General features: G+C 42.6%; 1 protein-coding gene across 2 annotated transcripts in view; it reads left to right on the top strand.

The window, feature by feature from the left end:
• The first annotated feature begins 2,359 nt into the window (after positions 1-2,359).
• The window catches only part of tpd52l1 (tpd52 like 1), a 66,878-nt gene continuing 47,993 nt past the window's right edge, over positions 2,360-21,244 (top strand). The window contains exons 1-2 of one of the 2 annotated variants that reach the window (XM_084313883.1): positions 2,360-2,489; positions 11,368-11,469. In XM_084313883.1, coding sequence (XP_084170009.1) covers positions 2,471-2,489; positions 11,368-11,469 — 121 coding nt within the window. In that variant the 5' untranslated portion in view covers positions 2,360-2,470. The remainder of the gene's footprint in view (positions 2,490-11,367; positions 11,470-21,244) is intronic. The other variant, XM_084313884.1, reaches the window with a different exon arrangement.

Genomic DNA, 21,244 nt, shown 5'->3' with positions numbered 1-21,244 from the left:
TGTAGAACTGTCTCTGGTTCTGTCTCTGGTTCTGTAGGACTGTCTCTGGTTCTGTAGGACTGTCTCTGGTTCTGTCTCTGGTTCTGTAGGGCTGTCTCTGGTTCTGTAGGACTGTCTCTGGTTCTGTCTCTGGGTCTGTAGGACTGTCTCTGGTTCTGTAGGACTGTCTCTGGTTCTATAGGACTGTCTCTGGTTCTGTAGGACTGTCTCTGGTTCTGTCTCTGGTTCTTTAGGGCTGTCTCTGGTTCTGTCTCTGGGTCTATAGGACTGTCTCTGGTTCTGTAGGACTGTCTCTGGTTCTGTAGGGCTGTCTCTGGTTCTGTCTCTGGTTCTGTAGGACTGTCTCTGGTTCTGTCTCTGGTTCTTTAGGGCTGTCTCTGGTTCTGTCTCTGGTTCTATAGGACTGTCTCTGGTTCTGTAGGACTGTCTCTGGTTCTGTAGGGCTGTCTCTGGTTCTGTCTCTGGTTCTGTCTCTGGTTCTGTCTCTGGTTCTGTAGGACTGTCTCTGGTTCTGTCTCTGGTTCTGTATGGCTGTCTCTGGTTCTGTCTCTGGGTCTGTAGGACTGTCTCTGGTTCTGTAGGACTGTCTCTGGTTCTGTCTCTGGTTCTGTAGGGCTGTCTCTGGTTCTGTCTCTGGTTCTGTAGGACTGTCTCTGGTTCTGTCTCTGGTTCTGTCTCTGGTTCTGTAGGACTGTCTCTGGTTCTGTCTCTGGGTCTGTAGGACTGTCTCTGGTTCTGTCTCTGGTTCTGTAGGACTGTCTCTGGGTCTGTCTCTGGTTCTGTCTCTGGTTCTGTAGGACTGTCTCTGGTTCTGTAGGACTGTCTCTGGTTCTGTCTCTGGTTCTGTAGGACTGTCTCTGGTTCTGTAGGACTGTCTCTGGTTCTGTAGGACTGTCTCTGGTTCTGTCTCTGGTTCTGTCTCTGGTTCTGTAGGACTGTCTCTGGTTCTGTCTCTGGTTCTGTAGGACTGTCTCTGGTTCTGTCTCTGGTTCTGTAGGACTGTCTCTGGTTCTGTAGGACTGTCTCTGGTTCTGTCTCTGGGTCTGTAGGACTGTCTCTGGTTCTGTAGGACTGTCTCTGGTTCTATAGGACTGTCTCTGGTTCTGTAGGACTGTCTCTGGTTCTGTCTCTGGTTCTTTAGGGCTGTCTCTGGTTCTGTCTCTGGGTCTATAGGACTGTCTCTGGTTCTGTAGGACTGTCTCTGGTTCTGTAGGGCTGTCTCTGGTTCTGTCTCTGGTTCTGTAGGACTGTCTCTGGTTCTGTCTCTGGTTCTTTAGGGCTGTCTCTGGTTCTGTCTCTGGTTCTATAGGACTGTCTCTGGTTCTGTAGGACTGTCTCTGGTTCTGTAGGGCTGTCTCTGGTTCTGTCTCTGGTTCTGTCTCTGGTTCTGTCTCTGGTTCTGTAGGACTGTCTCTGGTTCTGTCTCTGGTTCTGTATGGCTGTCTCTGGTTCTGTCTCTGGGTCTGTAGGACTGTCTCTGGTTCTGTAGGACTGTCTCTGGTTCTGTCTCTGGTTCTGTAGGGCTGTCTCTGGTTCTGTCTCTGGTTCTGTAGGACTGTCTCTGGTTCTGTCTCTGGTTCTGTCTCTGGTTCTGTAGGACTGTCTCTGGTTCTGTCTCTGGGTCTGTAGGACTGTCTCTGGTTCTGTCTCTGGTTCTGTAGGACTGTCTCTGGGTCTGTCTCTGGTTCTGTCTCTGGTTCTGTAGGACTGTCTCTGGTTCTGTAGGACTGTCTCTGGTTCTGTCTCTGGTTCTGTAGGACTGTCTCTGGTTCTGTAGGACTGTCTCTGGTTCTGTAGGACTGTCTCTGGTTCTGTCTCTGGTTCTGTCTCTGGTTCTGTAGGACTGTCTCTGGTTCTGTCTCTGGTTCTGTAGGACTGTCTCTGGTTCTGTCTCTGGTTCTGTAGGACTGTCTCTGGTTCTGTCTCTGGTTCTATAGGACTGTCTCTGGGTCTGTAGGACTGTCTCTGGTTCTGTAGGACTGTCCCTGGTTCTGTAGAGCTGGTTCTGTAGGACTGTCTCTGGTTCTGTAGGGCTGTCTCTGGTTCTGTAGGACTGTCTCTGGTTCTGTCTCTGGTTCTGGATGACTGTCTCTGGTTCTGTAGGACTGTCTCTGGTTCTGTAGGGCTGTCTCTGGTTCTGTAGGACATTCTCTGGTTCTGTAGGGCTGTCTCTGGTTCTGTCTCTGGTTCTGTAGGGCTGTCTCTGGTTCTGTAGGGCTGTCTCTGGTTCTGTAGGGCTGCCTGTCTCTATAGGACTGAGCTGCGCCTGCAGCTGCATATTAGAAACTCACGATTGGAAAGAAGTCAACCCCCATTGGCTGATACTCCGCCCAGGAGGCGTGTTGATGAGCGCGTGACATCGGGGGTTACCGGAGTCAACACCGAACACAGACAGCGCGTGCCTGCCAACCGTCCAGTCTCTACTAACTGTAATCTATCCACTTGAAGAAGCAGCTGCTCAACCGTTCTGATGGAAACCAGGCAACAAGGTTAGCACCGTGTATGTTTACCTGTTGTTTATAGTTGTTATTATTATTATTATTCTAATGATACGTCACGCTGGGAAGTTTGCTCTTCATCTGATACCGGCGCCTACGTCACCGAGTGACCGAGACGCTTCTAATGACGTCAGAATTAGTCAGAAATCAACCGAATGATGTTTTTAAACCGGGACAACCGACTGTCTTGTTACATTACAGAAGACTAACCAAACCTAGTGTAGAGGTGCCGGTTTGCATGGATAATGGAGTCGTATACACACAGGACTGTATCTCAGAACATAGATATCTCTGATTTTAGAATGACTTATAATGACTGATTGATTTAGTTAGGGCCCTATGAAATCCATTTTTATCTTTTCCTGTTTTCAGATATGAATTTTCCTGTGTTCGGATTTCTCGGATTAAAATGTTCCTGTTTTTGTATTTCCTGGATTTAATATTTGTTCCTTTGGATTTAACCCAAAACAAACAATACAACAACTAAATAATAATTAAATAGTTAAATAATACGAAATGTTACACAGGTCATGCTATGCATTTTTTATTTTTGGCTAGCTACGGTAACGTTTCACTGATTTCTGATTTCACATGGCTGCATTCGAGCTGGCGGGCTACAGTAGTTAAACATGCGTTGTAGCGTCTCAAAACGTGCTAACGTTATGGATGAATGAATGAATGAAAACTTTATTTAACAGATTGCATAATGGGTACAATACAGTACGGCTCAATACATATTGTTAAGGGGATGCAGACCTGAGAAAGACGTTTGTCTTGTTTCCATCAGGGTCCCCCATTTTCAATTCATATAGACATTTATGACATACACAACATACATGACATTTATGGCATAGGGACATATAGGTATTTAGTACTGATACATTTGTGACATAGGCGGTATACAAATATACAGTACTGTTACCCCTAGATCCTGACAGAGTATATACATATGATGGGGAGGGGACTGTGCATTAGGAGGGGGTGGGTGGGTGGGAGGGAAATATACATACGGCGGGGAGGGAATATATACATGCGGTGGGGAGGAGACTGTCTATTAGGAGGTGGTGGGGGTTTTGGGCATTTACGGTGGCCAGTTTCGAATTGCAGCCTCCCGTAGGTGCTCTTTAAGAGCGGTTTTGAATGTGGGCAGGGATTCACATTCCTTTACAGCTTTGGGTAGGGCGTTCCACATTGTTGTGGCATAATTGCGAAACGTGTTTAGTCCCTTGTTTGAGCCGAATCTGGGTTTAACATGATTTGTTGAGCTTCCTCTGGTGTAGTGGTTGTGGTATTCACTGACCTTTGGGAAGTATTTTGACATGAAAACTTTATTAACAGATTGCAGAATGGGTACAATACAGTACAGCTCAATACACACAATTGTTAAGGGGATGCAGACCAGAGAAAGACTTTCGTCTTGTTTACATCAGGGTCCCCCATTTTCAATTCATCAGGACATATATGACATACATGACATACAGATAGTCAGTACTGCTACATCTATACAGTTATGACATACCAGATTTGCAAATACAGTACTGTTTGTGATACAGAAGGAGTCAGGAAAAGGGAGTATATACATTTGACGTAGAAACTGTACATTGGAGGAGGTTGGGTGGGGGGGGTTGGGTACACTGGGATATTGACAACCATACTGGGTAATCTACATTGGAGGTGGTTGGGGGGGGGGGGGGGGGGGCACACTGTATATACAAGCAAAACTGTACATTGAGGGGGGGGGGGGGGGGGGAGACACTGTACAAACAAACAAAATTGTACATTGGACTATTGACAAAACCATACTAGGTAAATGACTGTACATTGGAGGGGGTTGGGTTAGGATATTTACAGGGGCCAGTGTTGAATTGCAGTCTCCCGTAGGTGTCCCTTGAGAGAGGTTTTGAAAGTGGGTAGTGATCCACATTCCTTTACAGCTTTGGGTAGGGCGTTCCACATTGATGTGGCATAATTGCGAAACGTGTTTAGTCCCTTATTTGAGCCGAATCTGGGTTTAACATGATTTGTGGAGCTCCCTCTGGTGTTGTGATCGTGGTATTCACTGACCTTTGCTTTGGGAAGTATTTTGACATGTACATGGGTACCTTGGTCGTGTAGTGTATCTTGTAGACCAGGCCCATTGCAAGTTGCTGTACTCTGTCGTCTACTCTAAGCCATCCTAGGTTGTCAAAGTGGGCAGGGGTGAGGTGGGTTCTAGGAGTAAGGTCAAGCAGTAGTCTGACCAGTTTGTTTTGAGATGTTTGTAATTTTGTTTTTAGCGCCTTTGAGGTGCTTTGGTACCATGAGGTGCAAGCATAGTCGTAGTACCCCTGAATGAGTGCTCCTGCCAGAGTCTTCAGGGTATTCTTGTTTACCAGAGAGGAGATCCGGTACAAGAATCGAGTTCGTTGGTTGACTTTTTTTATTACATTGGATGCCATTTTGTCACAGGAGAGATTAGCCTCTAGGATGGAACCCAGGTAGGTAATTTCATCTTTCCTTGTGACAATATTGTCACCCACTGTAACTGAGAAGCCGTCGGTCTTGCTGAGTTTGTTATTTGAACCGAAGAGAATGGACTCTGTTTTGCCCATGTGTAATGATAGTTTGTTATCAGCGAGCCATATGCAGATTCTGCCTAGTTCCGAGCTGAGGGTTTTTTCAACCTGTAACTTGTTCTTGTCAGAGACCAGCAGGGCTGAGTCGTCCGCAAACAGGAACAAGTTGCAGTCACAAGCTGACGACATGTCATTTGCATAAATTAGGAACAGTAGCGGTCCTAGTATGCTTCCTTGTGGAACACCACAGCTCACTGTGAGGGGGGGGGATAGGGTACCGTTTACCTCCACCATCTGTTCCCTCCCCTTAAGGTAGGATTGCATCCAGCTCACTGATAGTGGTGGTGGCAGTAGCAACGGTAGTAGTAGTAGCAGCCGTAGTAGTAGTAATAATAGTACTAGTAGTAGCAGCAACAGAAGTAGTAGTATCAGTAGTAGCTAGTAGTATTTAGCAGTGGTAGTAGTAGTAGTAGTAGCAGTGGTGGTAGGCTAGGAGTAGTAGTGGTGGTAGTAGAAGTAGTAGTAGATCTACTAGTCTAGTGTTATTTTATATAAGATCTTATTTTTTTATTTCTTAGTATGATCTGAGTTCTGTTGGGACATTCTGTATATAGAGTGATTCTGTATGGAGAGATGTTCTGTATGGAGAGAGGTTCTGTATGGAGAGAGGTTCTGTATGGAGAGATGTTCTGTATGGAGAGAGGTTCTGTATGGAGAGAGATTCTGTATGGAGAGAGGTTCTGTATGGAGAGATGTTCTGTATGGAGAGAGGTTCTGTATGGAGAGAGGTTCTGAATGAAGAGTGGTTCTGTATGGAGAGTAGTTATGTATACAGAGTAGTTCTGTATGTAGAGACGTTCTGAAGAGTGGCTCTGTATGTAGAGAGGTTCTGTATATTATTAAACGAACCCCAGAAGTCTTATTAAACTGATCCCAGAGGTGAACGGTTTTATTAAATTAACCCCAGAGGGGTGCGGCTGGGTAGCGCAGTGGACTAAGCACTCACCTACCACCGCAGAGACTCTGGGATCGAATCCAGCTGTCAGCGGTACCTCTGGCTTGGTCAGTCGTCCCTACTAACACAATTGGCAGTGTTAGCGGGTGGGAAGCCGGTGGGGTATGTGTCCTGGTCGTTGTAAACTGCGACTCCCACTGGTCGGTCAAGGCGCCTGTTCAGGTGAAAAGAAGCGGCTGGCGACTCCACATGTATCGGAGGAGGCATGTGGTAGTTCTACACCCTCCCCAGGCCAACAGTGGGGCAATGCGCGCAACGACCAGGAAGGGAATTGGCATAACGACTAAATTGGGATGGGTGAAAAACAAGCCCAAAAATAAATATATAACATTTTAAATAAAAAAATAACCCCAGAGGAGAATGGTCATATTAAACTAACCCCAGAGGAGAACAGTCTTATTGAAACTAAACCCAGAGTGGTGGAGTTGTGTTATTGAGGCCAGCATGGTAACACCAGATCAAGTTAACACTGGGTGGGGATAATGTTACCCAGCATGCTGCTGGACTGTAGCTAGCAGCTGTACGCCAGGCTGGTTACAGTCATTTGCAGATTGCCAAGACTTGTCCATATAGAGGGATTAGCTATGCCATCCATCCATCCATACAATTATTATTGATGACTCTTGATTCTTTGAGAGACTCTCTCTCTCCCCCTCGCTCTCTCTCACCATCTCCAACATGCAAACACATGCAGCACCAGCTGCCCAATCATCCACTGTCAGACAAGGCGGCAAAATCGGCTGCGCTGGTTATAACAGAAAACATTAATTAATTAATTAATCAGTTCGACTGTTGAATATGAGCCTTTTAGTTAAAACAAGGGGTTCATTCAACAGCAGCAACATATAGATAGATAGACGGACGGACGGACGGACGGACAGACAGATAGATAGATAGATAGATGCTATTTGGACAGATCTTCATGATCAATATACTGTAGGTTCAATGGTGAATCACATGGTGCGAAATGCATGTAAGTTAAATGAGCTTGGTCAAGAGGAATGCTTCGACTTCTGGCCAACTAGGAGGAAACTGAGGGAGAGAAGGGGACACTGGCCTTAAGAGTAGAGAGGGGTGAGGCTTTAAGCTTTAAGTTAGATTTAAGCTATTGTCTTGGGACAACCAGAGGAGATTCCTCCACACTGTGAGATTGTGGAAATAACTGACATGTATAACTGACCATTTATCACTGACATTTATAACTGACCATAGAGGCAGCTGTACTGTATCACTAGGGTTGCCAACTGTTCCCTATTAGCTGGGACATCCCGCATTTTGGGCTAAATTGGTCTATGGTCTCCTATGTAGCCTAAGCATTTCAAATAGACTTGTGGTCATTATGCCCCCAACCCCCTCCAATGTAAATTACCTGGTATGATTGTCAATATCCCAATGTACAGTTTTGCTTGTACAGTTGTACAGTGTTTCCCCCCTAACCCCTCCCTACCCAACCCCCCCTCCCCCCCCCCCACACAACCCCACCCAACCTCCTCCAATGTACAGTTTTTACGTCAAATGTATATACTCCCTTTTCTGGACTCTTTTTGTATCACAAACAGTACTGTATTTGCAAATCTGGTATGTCATAAATGTATAGATGTAGCAGTACTGTCTATCTTTATGTCATGTATGTCATATATGTCCTGATGAATTGAAAATGGGGGACCCTGATGTAAACAAGACGAAAGCTTTCTCTGGTCTGCATCCCCTTAACAATTGTGTGTATTGAGCTGTACTGTATTGTACCCATTCTGCAATCTGTTAATAAAGTTTTCAATCAATCAATCAATCAATGCATACTGTACTACTGTCAATAATTCTTACTGGAAACTATATTTTTACTGAACATGTTAGACCTGGCATCTATTTTCTTAATCATTATTTTTACTCTGGGTGGGCACAAGTAATGTTTTCCCAGATCAAGTACTCAAATGAATTACTTGAGTACTTTTAGAACATGTAAAAAGCATGGCAGCAATAACAATGCACAGCAATGCTTAACACTTATTTTCAGTCAAAACAGCCAAGTTACCATTTGTAATAAATACATGACCTCTCTGTCTGCAGCAGGTCTCTCCACTCATGTCATGGACATGCAGCCTTTTGGTACAGGATGTTTTCTCTATGGCTAGCAGTAGAAGCAACGCAACAAACAGTTATGACGTTACTCCTCTCCAACTCTCTCTGGCTTCCACTGTTGTCTTCCTGCAACAACTCACGCCTTGCAGGGTTTCATTGGTAAAACAAGCAGAAGTGGAAATCGAGCTCCCTCAAAAACCACTCGAATTTAGTTGAAACTGTGAGTACATGACCTGTAAAGTAGAACAAGACCTGTACAAGTAGAACACAACCTGTACTTGCCTGATGGACATGTGCTTTTGATGACCTTAGTGTCAACTATACATTTAGTAGCCTCATTGAAGTAGTTCAAATCAATAAAGTAAATAGCATCAGATGTTTAAATAAACCCCACCCATCTTGTACTCCAAGCAGATTAAAACAAACGCCACAAATAATTGTATGAAACACTATGTGACTGTTGCTGTTATATGATTTGGACAATAATTATAGAGCGATATGGCTAATCTTTGGTGTCTGATTTAGTAGAACCACGTGACCACAGAGCTTAGGCGCTGTAATGGATGTCTCATGACCAAAGGCATTCCACTGGGGGGTAGAGAATGAGAGAAAGAGAAACAGAGAGAACGAGGGAGATAAAAGAAAGAAGGCATGTGTTCATGAACCGTAAAGCAAGGAACAATGTCATGATGTTATTTATTTTTATGCTATAATGGTGTTTGACCGTATTTGGTTTTCCAGAACAAATTACTGTGGTGTGGTATGACATTTTCTTTATTGTCTATTTATTACAAGACAATTTTCTACAAGCTTCGAACTATTCGGTACAGCCCTACAAGGAGTAGATGAGGGGGATCAGGGGATCTTTTCCGGTGATGGTCGGTAGTCCGCTGCAGATACATTTCTTAACTTGCTTCTCAAAGCATTTGCTCGTCACCATGGCAGTGAGGGCAACATGGCACCAGTCATTCAGGCATGTTACTGTACCTTGTTCCTATTTGGCACCGGCACAATGGATGACTTGAAGCAGGAGGGGACTAGTACACGCTCAAAGAGGGAGAGGCTGAATACGTCAGTGAACACACCAGCCAGCTGCTCCGCACATATTCATGACCGACGCATGATCATGGCCGACACATTGTATTGTTACTTATGTGCCGTCTTTGCAGTGGAAATGGCAGACATTCAAAGTCATAACATGCACAACATGTGATCTAACTAGTGTGCCATGAATTAATGAATCACGTTCGAAATATAAATAACTTCTCTTAACCTGTTAAGCCCTAGCCATATTTTCAGAAAATTCGCCTAAAAATACATACCTAAGTAAATGGAAGATTGCTCCACTTCTACAAGGTCCATTTGCATGTTCATGGTATCTAGGGACATCTATGGATCTCAGGGAATGTATGCACAGTGTCAGCAACATTGTGTCTGTTACTATGCTTGAGTAAATTGTAATGAACCAAAGGAGAATATCACTTTTTTCTTTTTCTCTTTTATCTTTGACGGTGAATAACACCATGCTAACATTGACCAGACATGAGATATTGCCACTGAGCTCATTCAACAGCTTCTTGAGATCAAACTCGGTTCTCAAACTACGGGTTGCGACCCAAAGTGGGGTCGTGGGTAGGTGACAGTGGGGTCGCGCATTGGCAAGTAAAAAATAAATATATATCAATATTATTATTATTATTATTATTATTATTATTATATATTTAGTTTTATGTTCTGGCAACATATTTTGGGTAAATATGCCTCATTTTATAAATGTGTATTGATAACATACAGTAGTGCTGTACTTAAATTCTCTAATAAAAATGCATGATCAAGTTCAACAACGTGTGCTTTTATTTTGATATTCCTTAATTCCACGTTGAAATTACGCGATACTATTGGGACCGGCCACGTATAAATACGTGTTTCGAATCCATGCGTTGTGGACCAGAGGCATATACAGTATATAGCCGTGGCAAGTTGTTATTGTTTTATTCCATATTAATAACCGGATCAAGATCCCCGATCGACTCCCCGATCGAGTCTGCAGATCTACCCTCGGCAACATGCAATACCGGCCAGATCCTCTTAGGGGCGCCATCGCTCCACTGCAGTATCATTGTGGGCGAATGGACTTTTTTTTGTGTGCCTCCAACGGAGTATCATATTACTCTGATCCCAAAGCAACATCATGCACCATGTATCACGCTTCGAATCGCAGATCTCACCCTGGAATAAGGGGATTTATCATAAACCAATGGACATATCGATCTACCAGATGCCGATCGATAACGGGGAAATGCTGTAGGGTATCCCACGGGCTGACGGTAAGACCTTATTCACCTAAATTACAGCCGGATTAGACATTGTTGTGAGACGCAAGCATTCGATCAGTGAATGTGGCTACTTACACGGACACTCTATTGGTAATCAATAATACTAATCGACGTTCCCCGCCGCCCCCCTTTCATCCATAGATGCTATGGGATAGTCCGGATCATAAGCAGTTTGTGTTATTTCATTAGCATATATACAACAGAAATGCCGTTGAATATAACGTTAGTAGCCTTTAGCTCTATAAGTAGCTTTCCAGAAAATATATGAGAAGAAATCTGCGATAAAGCTTATATTCACGGCGCTATAAAATGACAACCTATTGATGGATTTTTTTTTCTTTAAGCCATTTTGAAGGGACGGTTTATGAACTTAAGTGACAATGAGAATGGACAGATAGCAATACTATAAAGTATAGATATAGCTCTACAAAGACACATCGGTTTGTTGACAAACCTTGGTCCTCTAGCACCATATTAGACGGCGCCGAACGGTCGTCAAAGTGTATCTCCAAAGTGTGGGGTTGCCAAAATAAAATGGGGTTGTGGTATAAAACATTTTGAGAACCCCTGTGTTAGAACAATGACATGGAATGCCATTTAAAATGTAGTTTCATATTGTTGTGAGGAATTCTTTCAAAGCTTCATCAGCAACACTTAAAGGTGGAATCTGTAATGCCGTCAAACAGCGACCTCTAGGCCACTTGATATTACATCTTGTTTTGTATTTTTTTCTGTTTTGGTCTGATGTGTAGGTTGACTTGTGAGGTTTAGTAACTTATCATGGTGTGAATAACCACTCTCTATATATATTATATGATCTATATTGTGTTTCCTCTGTAACAACTGTCCTGTCTCTCCCCCGCTGCCCTCCTCGTCTGGACCAGAGCTGTATTCTGGGGTTCTGAGTGAAGCAACAGTGGTGGACTGGGGCACCATGGGCCCCGGAGAGGAATGGGTTAACACAACAACACACAGGGAAGAACAGGGTAAGACTAAACCCTGGACGGATTGACATGAACAATCATGTCAATTAAGGGTAAGACTTAACTCTGAATGGCTTAGGCTAATACAATAATATACAGAGGAGAATAGGATAAGACTAAATGGTATACAACATACACGGGAGAGCAGGGTAAGACCTACAAGGAAGAACAGGGTAAGACTAACAGGGTAAAGCTGTATTGTGTGAAACCGTTGCAGGGCCCATATATAATATTAAAGATTGCAAGATGCCAGACAATTCATTGTGAGAGACAGACCAGAATATTGTTTCGGACGCTTTAAAGATGAAATAAACTACAGGAGAAGAGAAGTGGACATAACACCTCCTTTTCTATTAACATTGTCTCATGTTAAACAAGATTAGGACATGGTCACATGATCACTCCTCACTAGCTGTCCCAATGTTCCCACTATCACATGCGTGGGCAGAGCCATGAATACTCGAGATGTATTAAAGTATTGAAACCTATATTCAACTATCATTAGATACCAAGTACACCTCAAGATGTATTCAAGTATTGAAACATATTCAACTATCATTAGATACCAAGTACACCTCAAGATGTATTCAAGTATTGAAACATATTCAACTATCATTAGATACCAAGTACACCTCAAGATGTATTCAAGTATTGAAACCTATATTCAACTATAATTAGATACCAGGTACACCTCAAGATGTATAAAAGTACATATATTGGACTAAAAATAGTGTCTGTCAAATGAGCTGGACTATTTTCTCCATAGCTATAATATAGAATATACGGTAACACTTTATAATAACACTCAGTTATAAGACCTTTATAAGGTATTTGTAGATAATGAACTAATCATTTATATACATTCGTAAATTATTATTAAATCATTTATAACTATATTTGTATAACATTTACAAATTAGTTCTACATTATTATTATAACTCATTATCAACATTGTTTGTACTTGATTTGTTCATCATTAAATAATGTTGTTTAATGTGTAGTAACACATTTGTAGATGCTTTGAAAAATGGATGACAAAACGACTATACTGTACCTCCATTTATTTGTTCATGTTCAACAAATGATTTGTTAAGACATTCATAAAACATCTATAAATCGTTTGCAGATGCTATTGTGTGCCCTAATCTAAAGTGAAGCCTATTCATCATTAACAAATGTCTAATACAGTTAATTATTTGTTTACTTTTTCATTACCTGTTACAAATGTTGTAGACAGCTTTCGGATACACCCTTCTTTGTGACATCAAACAGTGACAGAATTAGGACTATAGATAAATGCAATTTTATTAACATATAAAATACATGTGCATGACATATAGTGTAACATGGGGGGCACTAGGACCCAGGAGTACCCTGGCCAGGTAGCCTGTAACTGTTCCGCAACTGTAAGTTACTTTTGGGGTAGGCCTGATTGGCCCCGACAGGCACGTGACGCGCAACTTTCTCTGCCGCGCGGCACGCTCCGCGGAGCGGCAGAGCTTGCGGAATTATGGAACCGCCCTAATCCGCCATGATTTTCATTCGGCCCTTCAGCTCACCTGGCAGAGCAGCGGTCCTGCGATCCTGCGGTCCGTTGTTGACGAGTTCGAATCCCATCAAATTTTTTTTTTTAACGTGATTTTTTTTTTAACGTGTATTCTTTCGCCGGTTAAGGTTAGGCATGGTTAAGGTTAAGGTTAAGGTTAGGCATTGTTTCGGAGTTGGTTAAGGTTAGAACGGTTAAGTTTAGGCGCTGTTAAGGAGCTGGTTAAGGTTAGAGTTTGTCTTAGAGAATGGCAATATTCTTTCTATGGTTAAGGTTAGGCATGGTTAAGGTTAAGGTTAAGGTTAGGCATTGTTTCGGAGTTGGTTAAGGTTAGAACGGTTAAGTTTAGGCGCTGTTAAGGAGCTGGTTAAGGTTAGAGTTTGTGTTAGAGAATGGCAATAGACAGCCTATTTCCGCGCGACAGCTCTCAGCAGCCTCGTTGCGCGTCCTGAGTTTGCCGCGCCACGTGCCTGTCGGGGCCAATCAGGCCTACCCCGGAAGTAACTTACAGTTGCGGAACGGGTACAGGCGGCCAGGTACTCTGAGGACTGGGTGATGGACATGAAGCTGGATGCTACAGGTGACGAGGCACTGAGACTAGAGTCCAACAACTACAATAAACCCCTTAGATCCACATAGCTGTTCCCTATATGTACCCAGATGGCCTAACAGCTAGTGTTGCTACTGGTCTCTTTATGCCTGTTAGCATTACAGTCTGTTTACAGCAAACCGGCTAGTGTTACTACCACTCTCTTTATGCCTGTTAGCATCACAGTTTGTTGACAGCTAAGAGGCTTGTGTTGCTACAGTCTCTCTCTGTACCTGTTACAAGGTTATGAACCCAGCCCTTCTCTTGTGTCTATCTATGGACAGTAAACTAGAACACAGACTCAACTAGACCCCATACACTGATCCAGAGTTCTTAAGTCACATTTTCTTACTGCACTGGCATATCATTGTACATGTTTTAAGAAATTTCACTTTCATAATCATATGACTGATTTATTAAATATATATAGCAGAAATAATAATAATATTTCCTGAAGAAATTATCTTGAAACAAGAAAATGGTAAGACAATATCATTTGGTTTTAAATAAATCCCTTAAAACCAGCAGTATAAATCCCTTAAATGAGCACTTCACCCAAAAATAATAATTTGTATATCAATTACTCACCCTGTGATGCCTTGTATTCATTCAGATTTATTTTCTTCTTCCATGTCTCCATGGTGAACGTAGAATTGATTTGATTTAACAACAGCAAAATGATATCAAAACATCCGTCTACAAACTCTCACGACTGCATTTAGCATAAAATAATAGCAGTATAATCCAAGTCTAGAAAACATTTCCAGTTCAATGTTGCCTTCAAATGGACTTGTGAGTTTGTGGACGTCAAGTGGGTTGAAGAAGTCATGAGGAAACCGTTGCTAGGCAACTGGTAGGGGTGGAACGGTTCACAAAATCCACGGTTCGGTTCGTATCACGGTTTTGTGGTCACGGTTTTCGGTTTGGTTCGATATACGTTGTTTTTTATTTAAAAAAAAGATGTAACACTCCAAAAATGTAAACATGCTTCTCATTTATTTGAAAAAAAAAATAAAGGTTTACAGAGGTTTGCCTTAAATAATGTTTGGCACACAAAGACCGAACTGACTGAAAAATATAGGCTACATTTGTCAAAGTATTAACTTAGTGCAAACAAACAAAATAATTAAATCTTTCTATTTTTTGGGGAGCGAGCGAGTGTCCATGTATATCGGTTTTGCTTAATTTGTTTGTGTTTTTTGTATAACTAATAATTATTAGGGATGCTCGATATTGGCTTTTTTACCGATACCGATATACCGATATTGTCCAACTCTTAATTTCCGATCAACCGATATCAACCAATACCGATATATGCAGGGTTTCCCCCCCAAAAAACGTAATAATTTCAGGTAATTAACATTACATATCTCTTGTTGTGGAATTAACACAACATTATGCATACTTTTGACAATAAATAAAATCTGAATTTTTTCTTACTTGCTTGCCTGGGTAAATAAAGGTTATAGAAATGAAAAAAAAAAAATCGTATTTGAAAATTGATACCGATATTTTCCGATATCACATTTGAATGCCAATATCGGCCGATAACATCGGTAGGCCGATAATATCCCTAATTATGTATGTGTTCTGGGCCCCTTTGGCTTTGGGTCGGAGGGTCGCGGGCTCGGGTCACGGTGGGGGGAAGGGCCCTGGTTCGGGGCCTCGGCGGGTCGTGGTGTTAAAGAGGCATGACACCGGTTCCTGACAGGCAGCGAGCGAGCGAACTGGAGACGAAATCGCGCGCGACACTGTCCTGATATGAGGCGGCGCGTGTCCGAGTGTGTCTGTGTGTGTGTTACCTGGAAGCACACGGGGGCAAAGCAGCCTGCGATTCTTGACCAATAAAAAGTGTTTAGGGGCGGGACTCTGCCGCGTAATCGCTCAACTAGAGACACAGCGAGCGAATATTTGAGGGGGGAACGACATCGCCGCTCAGTTCACTGTCGCTCGCGGCAGGTCAGGATAGTCTGATTGAAACTAATACATTTTAATCATTTTCGCAATCACACTCGCTTGCGTCGCTGCCTGTCAGGAAGGAGTGTGATGCTTTGACTTGCTGGGGTGCCGGACTCGGGGCCCTCAAGGGTTGGGGATCGTGGCTGCTGTGGATGGTGATGGAGGGGGCTCGGGATGATAACTGTACAGTCTGTCTCAATTATTGTCTAGTCATTGTTGTGTTAGGTTATTGTCCTGGGATGTCTTTTTGTGTATTATTGTTATTATTGTATTGTGATATGTTTTGGAGAAAAAATTAAATAAAAAAGATTTGATAAAAAAAAGAAAAAAGAATGTCAACAATGTTTAAATTCCCTGATTGTCAATTCTTAATGGAAATATTAGTTTTCCGCTTGAAATTAAAGTGCAGTATTTGAAATACAATGAAAGGAATATGGCTGGATTTCTTATCAAAAGGAAAGTGTCACTGTTATTTAAAATAAATAAATAAACAAACAAATTAGAAGGCCATCAATATAAAATGCAGCATAAATCTATAACACACTGTACTGTTTCAAAACAACACTGCTCTGTTCATTCTATTTTTTAAATACGTACATTGTCTGTCTACATTTATTTAGACTAACATTATTTAAATATTGAGTGCAACACACTAACACAGTAATGATTGTGAAACTGTGGTGGATTAACGTAATTCGGTGAGTTGGAACTGTCTATGGGTTGGGGGGTCCGCACGGACAATTTAGCGTGTGGTACCTTCTGGACCTTCACAACTATAACGTTACCGGAGTTGAATCGAGTTGATAACATGCAGTGGAAAAGCGGCAATAGTCCCGGTTGGAGTTAGTAAACACAGTTGTATGTTAGCCTTCTTGGATGTTGAATAAACGCCTATCATTGTCTTTCAACACCCCGCCTCTCACTCCCATTTTCTCCTCTGCTAGCTAGTAGCTACGGTAACATTTCATTGGCTGTATTAGAGCTGGCGGGCTACCATAGTTAAACATGCGTTGTGTTGTACAAACCGTGCTAACGTTATGGCAAGATGTGTGTAGGCCTATGTAATGTTAATGGCTATGTTTTTAAAGTCGTAATGAAGATTGATTTATATTGAGCTTGCCATTTCCGCATTTCTTTTGCGCATCCCCTGAACCGAACAATACACAGACGCCCCGAACCGTGGAGGTTGTGCCGAACGGTGTACGGTTCGAATGCGTACCGTTCCACCCCTAGCAACTGGGCAATGCGTCTTGAAGCGATTGAGGCTACCGAATTTCCACGTACAATGTTGTGAATACCACAACGGTGGGTCATTCATAACTCTTCTTGTGAACACAGAAAACACACGTTTTTAAAGCAGCACTTAAAATTGACATGTTTTCGCAATTGTTTTGGATTCTACATTCACCGTGGAGACATGCAGCTGAATGGGGAGATACCATAGACTGAAGAAGCCAGCCTGTAAACGGATCAAACCTGAATTTTCACAATAGCACAGACGCACAGTGGCGACCAGTCAGGGGCGTAACTGACGCCGGGGACATCGGAAAGTGTCCCCCGCATGTTTTCAGAATGCAGTTATTGTACCCCCCACGTTTTACCGTCCAAAGAGCTGAGTCTGACTACCTGTCCTATTATTATGCAAAGAGCAGTAGATGGAGGTCGCATTCTTGCCCTGCACTCGTCTTTGCATAATAATAGCTCGGGTCGTCAGCCGAGGTGTGTGTTCAAATACGTCATCACATACGGTATAAAGAGAGATAAGATAAGACATTCGACAGTGCTATGTCCGACTCCTACCTGCGTGCATGCAACAACGAGATGGCACCGTCGCCCAAGAGGAGAAAGCTACTTCTTCAAAGCAAACTAAGTTTTGCTACGCTGTCGCCTAGAGCTAAACCAGCAGCAGTGACGACACCAGCAGTGTGTGTGTGTGTGTGTGACATAGAAGAAGAAAATTATACTTAAAAGAATAATGTTTACCGATTACTCATCAGATATTCTAGACTCCAAACGTTTCATGATCGCAAATTGTTTTAATTGTTCTTCATTCTGTTCCCCCCGTTTTGTTGATAGATTATATGAAGACCAGAAGTCAAATGTATTCTGATGCCGGCAATGTTCATTCCACTAAAAGATAAAATAGGTTTTCTTGGTGTGAGAAACTCTTTTAACTCTTTCAGTGCCACTCACGAGATTTCTCGTGTTTTTTTATAGGTGGTTGCTAGCCACTCACGAGATTTCTCGGATTTTTTTTTTTTTTTTTTTTTTGCGATCTGAAAAATTATTGCATCACCCGAGCCTACCCGAGTATTGCCGAACTGCGCCGGTGATCACTGTGGAAAAAAGCGCCCCCTGTCGTCTCCCAGATGACATAAGTGATTTTGGAATGGACTCAATGAAAATGAATGGGGAAAAAAATCCGGTACTCCACATTTTCCAGTTCACTGATCCAGCCGGGGTTACTAGAGTTCATTCTGGAGCCTCAGATCCCCGCGGATCATGGAGAACCACTGTGTCGCGTTGGATCCATACACGTATCGATTTTTTCGAATGGTGATCAGGAATTGGAATATACCAGTTGGATACCATCTGATGTCAGGTAAGGACTCTATGTTATCAGTGGTAGGATAATCAGAGTAAGTTTGATGAAGTTATAAGCTGTTTTGTGAAATCTCTTCTTTCGTTTTCACTGTAAAAGTCCGAGAGGAAATCAACGAGGCGATTATCCGCGTGCGGCCGTAATGTGCGTGCGTGCACGTATAATATTGATCATCTAGCGTTTATTTGAAAACGATTCATAAAAAGGCCGACGAATATCAACGTTGTGGAATATTCCACTAAAAGACGATTTTCATAGAATGCTCCAGAATGAGTTGTTTTTTATATCAAAACGGGGGCTTTTCTAACTGCTCTGAAACGGCAACGACGCGATAAAAAAACAATCTGCCTTCACAGCACTGTCTGGAACATAGTCTTTGATAATGCGATGGGCAGATTAGACACATAGCCATAATTTAAAACATAGATTAGGCGATATTAACGTTAACATTGGCGCCGATGGTGGCATTCAAGCGGTAAAACGGAAAACCAGGCGTGGCATTGAAAGAGTTAACTGGATTGGAGATAAACATGACATTTCATTTTCTGCAGATGAAGTGGCAATTAGAAATGCTTGAAAGTGCTCTTTAGTTCACAGATGAGTTGGACCCTGTTTTTTTGGCACGTTCCTCTGGTTATTGCAGTGATCTCATGTTGAAAGAAGAATTTCAGCATGAGTTCATTTACTGCAGTGTTGTGTTTTGGGGGAATCAGGAGTAAGGATTTTGATTTGCTTCTTTAGAATTCTATGCTGTAGCTTTGTCACAACAATCCCACATTTGATTCACATGCTGTACACTTTAACAAGTTTGCTTGACTCCCATTTCTAAGAGCAATTTGCCATAGCAAAGACCATTACGTTACAAACTGCAGTATAACTCTGGTTAAAAAGATAAAAACCCAAAATATTTACATGAGGGGAAGACTATGAATAATTTGACCAATAATAAACATAACTTCTATAGCTTTTGTTGTTGTTGTTGTCATATTCAATGGAAGTTAGGGATGCCCCGAACACGTTTTTTGCCACCGATACCGATCACCGATCGTCGTGAGCCATATCGGCCGATACCGATCCGATACCGATCGTTTTTGATTAAAAAGAAATTAAAAATTATTTTATATAAAAAGTTTTTTTTTTTTTTTTTTAATAAAATATATATATTATATAATTAGACTTGTACTTGTATTATCTGCGAGACATCGCCACCACGCAACAAGCTCCACTGTCTGTGTGTACTCTAGTAGCCTCCAGCTACGGCCAGGATTCTCCGGAGCTGCACCTGGACCTATACTCGAGTAGCCTCGAGCAGAGCTACGGCCAGGATTCTCCGGCGCTGCACCTGGACCCTATTGGCATAACGTTACTTAACTGTGCTCAGCAAGCCCTCAGCTCGAATACGCATCGAATCAGTGTTATAAGACATTGATATCAGGAGCTATCTGTAGCTACTGCTAGCCGGATATATAACGTTAATACAACGCCTCAGTGAATTATTTAGTTCAATGGGACATTTCGTTTTGAACGGTGAACTAACTTGCGCTAACGTGAGCTAACAGGTAGCATACACGTCTCTACTAGACTTTGTGGAGCGTTTGTTGATGTCAGGACTCAGGAGCTATCGGTAGCTGGCCGACTAGATGTTATAAGACATTGATAAGACATTGATATCAGGAGCTATCTGTAGCTACTGCTAGCCGGCTAGATGACGTTAAGACAACTATTTAGTTCAATCGGACATTTCGTTTTGAACGGTGAACTAACGCAAGCTAACGGAGATATCAACATGGACCACTAGACTTCTGGGGCATTTGTTGATATCCGGAGCTATCAGTAGCTAGCCGGCTAAATACCGTTAGACAATGCCTACTAAAAGGAATAGTTGACTGGGTAATTTTGTTTAAACAGTAACGATAGCTAGGTAGCTAACGTTAGCTCAGGTCGAATGCACTATCTAGACTCAGCAGAGGAGGTCCGCCTCCTCTGTGTTTACAAACTCTACACGGTACGGGCGGGGCTAGGGAGGAGGAGCAGTTTGCAGGTCCTGTGCGTCTGAGACAAGCGAGTGAGATATCCACTTGATCAGTTTCCGCGATCGGCGAATATGACTAATTATCGGAATTCCCCGATCGCATATTTATACTGATTATCGGCCGATAACGATCGGTGGCCGATCGATCGGGGCATCCCTAATGGAAGTATTGTAACATCCTTGTATTGTAAATACATTTCACAATGGGAGCCATCAGAGATGAAAGGCGTTCCTACTGGTTTAGAGGAGGATAATTGTGTTTTGGTTGTTTGAACCCTGGAGATCTCTGAATGCAATGGAAATTCTGTATGTATGAGCTCAGTGTGTCGTTTACATGGAGAAATGGCGCCACCGCCTGGGAAAATGCGGTATTGCACCCCTGGTATTTAAAAAAAAAAAAAAAAATCTAGGTAGAGAGGGGGGGGGGGGGGGGGGCGAGCGGCACTCGCCACGCCCACAAATCTGTCCCCCGCACACCTGGAGAGAGAGTTACGCCACTTCGACCAGTGTTGGAAAGTTATTGCAGTTGAAAAAAAAGTTTCAATACAAAAAATATTTATACAGGTCATATACAATAGTGATGTGACGGAGTTTGTCCGTGTTTTCCACCAAACATATAAATAGGAGTGACCAAAGTACCTGGATGCACAATCTTAACCACATGGATTCAAATAGAAAATAATTGATGACAAGCGATTTCTCGAATTCTTTGTAAGAATTTTTATTTTCCTGTTTGATCTTGGGCAGATTAATGAATTCCTTTTATTTATAATTATTTGTATCCCCCAATTTAGTCGTTATGCCAATTCCCTTCCTGGTCATTGAGCACATTGCCCAACTGTCGGTCTGGGGAGGGTGTAGACTATCACAATAGTATCACATGCCTCCTCTGATACATGTGGAGTCACCAGCCGCTTCGTTTCACCTGGCAGCGAGGAGTTTCACTGGGGGAACATAACGCGTGCAGAGGTTCACGCTATTTCCCCCAGATCCCCTCCCTGCTAAACAGGCGCCCCGACCGACCAGTAGGAGTTGCTGTTTGCAATGACC

The sequence above is a fragment of the Notolepis coatsorum genome, assembly GCF_963971535.1.
Source record: "Notolepis coatsorum genome assembly, chromosome: 5".
In the NCBI taxonomy this organism is placed as follows: domain Eukaryota; kingdom Metazoa; phylum Chordata; class Actinopteri; order Aulopiformes; family Paralepididae; genus Notolepis; species Notolepis coatsorum.
Note: the sequence above shows the minus strand (reverse complement) of the source record. Positions and strands in the feature narration are given on the sequence as shown.